Here is a 2,006-nt window from a genome sequence, read left to right on the forward strand (position 1 = left end):
GATTACTGATTCAGTAGGAACATATAGTTCATTGTTCATTGATTGACTTGTCATTCACAGGTGGAAGCAGCAGCTCATCCCCAGTGACCTCTAGTGGAGGGGCTCCTTCTCCTTTGAACTCTTTGCTTTCTCCACTTTGCTCACCTCCTACATTTCACATACCTACAAGCTCCCTTGGAATGCCCCGTCCAGAGGTGTACCTACACAGTATCAACCTGCCCCTTTGCTACAAGATTTGCCCAAATAATTTTTGGCAACAACAGCCTCTTGTCTTGTCTGCTCTTGAAAGTCTAGCAAGCAACAACAGTTCTCAGTCTTCAGCCCCACTCATGATGGAAGTTCCCATGTTATCTTCTTTGGGAGTCACCAATTCAAAAAATGGTTCATCTGGAGACTTAAATGGACAGTGTCTACAAGCACCTAAATCTTCCAATCAAATGTATGAATTACAGGCACTTGAAAATATTTTATCACCAAACCCCATTGCTCAGGAAGCAATTGCTTGCTCTTTCCATCCTTCCTATGGCTTTTATAGATACAACTTCTCCACACCACCTAGACTGGTAAATGCTGCCAACCGTCTTAAAGTGAATGACAACAGTCAAGTTTCTTTCATAGAAGGCAAATACAATCACTCTCATTGGTATCCAAAAATTAGCCATTGCCTTTAATGAAATAGTCATGTTCCTAAAATGATTGCAAGTAAGCATATATTTTCTTTATGTGTCACCAAAAATGATCAAAAACTAAAGGGCTTAAAAAGCCTCATTATCAGAAGGATATTCCTTTGTTAAAGTGCTTTATGACATGCCATAAATCATATATGAACTATAGCAATCTCTGATTGCAGTAGCCTTAAGTCTCAAAATAAGATACTCAATAAATATTGTTTGATGAGGTAAGATTACCAGTGAAAAATGACTTCAGGTAACAAAGTCCCTAATTATAGTGAAGCCTGTTTACAACAACTGCCTCTTAAATATTGGCAATGACCAAAAGAAGATAGATTTAATTCCTGTGAAAGCAGTGAAACAATTTCAACTTTACCTATGAATATTGGTATCATTTTAATTATCTATTTCATAACTGTAGAACATTTCATTGTTAATTTGCCTTATACTTTTATACTCTGCTGTTGGGACATTAACATTCTAATACTAATATTTGCAGCCTATGGACCATTTAATCCTGAAGGAACATGAAGATTAAATCAACAACAAAATATTTTAAATAAATTTGATATTTTATGCTCTTTTATTTTTTAGATCATTCTCAGGTGGTGTTTGTTTACTTAGTACTTTAGCAAACCTGGCATTTTATGTACAAAGTTTACAAATTGTTGTAGTCCTTCAAAAAGACTAAAAGTTATGATTTGAATTGTGAGTATATATTTGAATCCATAAATATGAAACTAGCATTACAATGGTACAATTTAATTTCACTCTTCTGCATCGATCATGGTAAACTATACAACATTAGCATAAATGAGACTTAATTTTAGTTTATGAAGTTGAAAAGTTTCCTTTTACCTGGTCCTACATTTTCTGGAGAGATTTGTTAAGTATAACCTCTATATCCTTAAGATGACTTGGATTTTAATTTTAATTTGATGCTGCTAGCTTTACAATTTATTAAGCCAAGGCCCTTCACATCACAATGGTATGACTTGAAAAACTAACTGCACTGAAAAACTGCTTTATAAAAACTTTTCCAGCACATATTAGGGAGCATAGTCAGTCACTCAGTCATGTCTGACTCTTCGTGACCCATGGACTAAAGCCCTCTGGGCTCTTCTGTCTATGGAATTTTTCAGGCAAGAATACTATTGTAGGTTGCCATTTCCTTCTCCAGGGGATCTTTCCAGCTCAGGAATCAAACCCAAGTCTCCTGTGGCTTCTGCATTGACAGGCAGATTAGTTACCACTGCGCCACTTGGGAAGTCCCATATTAGGGAAGGCATATCATTATTGGACTTTACAGGTGGCACTGTGGTAAAGAATCTGCCT

At 36.2% G+C, this 2,006-nt stretch overlaps 1 protein-coding gene across 1 annotated transcript in view; it reads left to right on the forward strand.

Moving 5' to 3' along the window:
* Nucleotides 1–671, forward strand: part of TBX22 (T-box 22) — a gene marked incomplete at its 5' end in the record, with an annotated part of 5,793 nt that extends 5,122 nt beyond the window's left edge. The window contains one exon of the mRNA XM_010857733.1: nucleotides 61–671. Within this exon, the coding sequence (XP_010856035.1) occupies nucleotides 61–671 (611 nt within the window). The remainder of the gene's footprint in view (nucleotides 1–60) is intronic.
* Between the last annotated feature and the right edge of the window lie 1,335 nt (nucleotides 672–2,006).

The sequence above is a fragment of the Bison bison genome, unplaced genomic scaffold (assembly GCF_000754665.1).
Source record: "Bison bison bison isolate TAMUID 2011002044 unplaced genomic scaffold, Bison_UMD1.0 scf7180017854945, whole genome shotgun sequence".
Classification (NCBI taxonomy): Eukaryota; Metazoa; Chordata; class Mammalia; order Artiodactyla; family Bovidae; genus Bison; species Bison bison.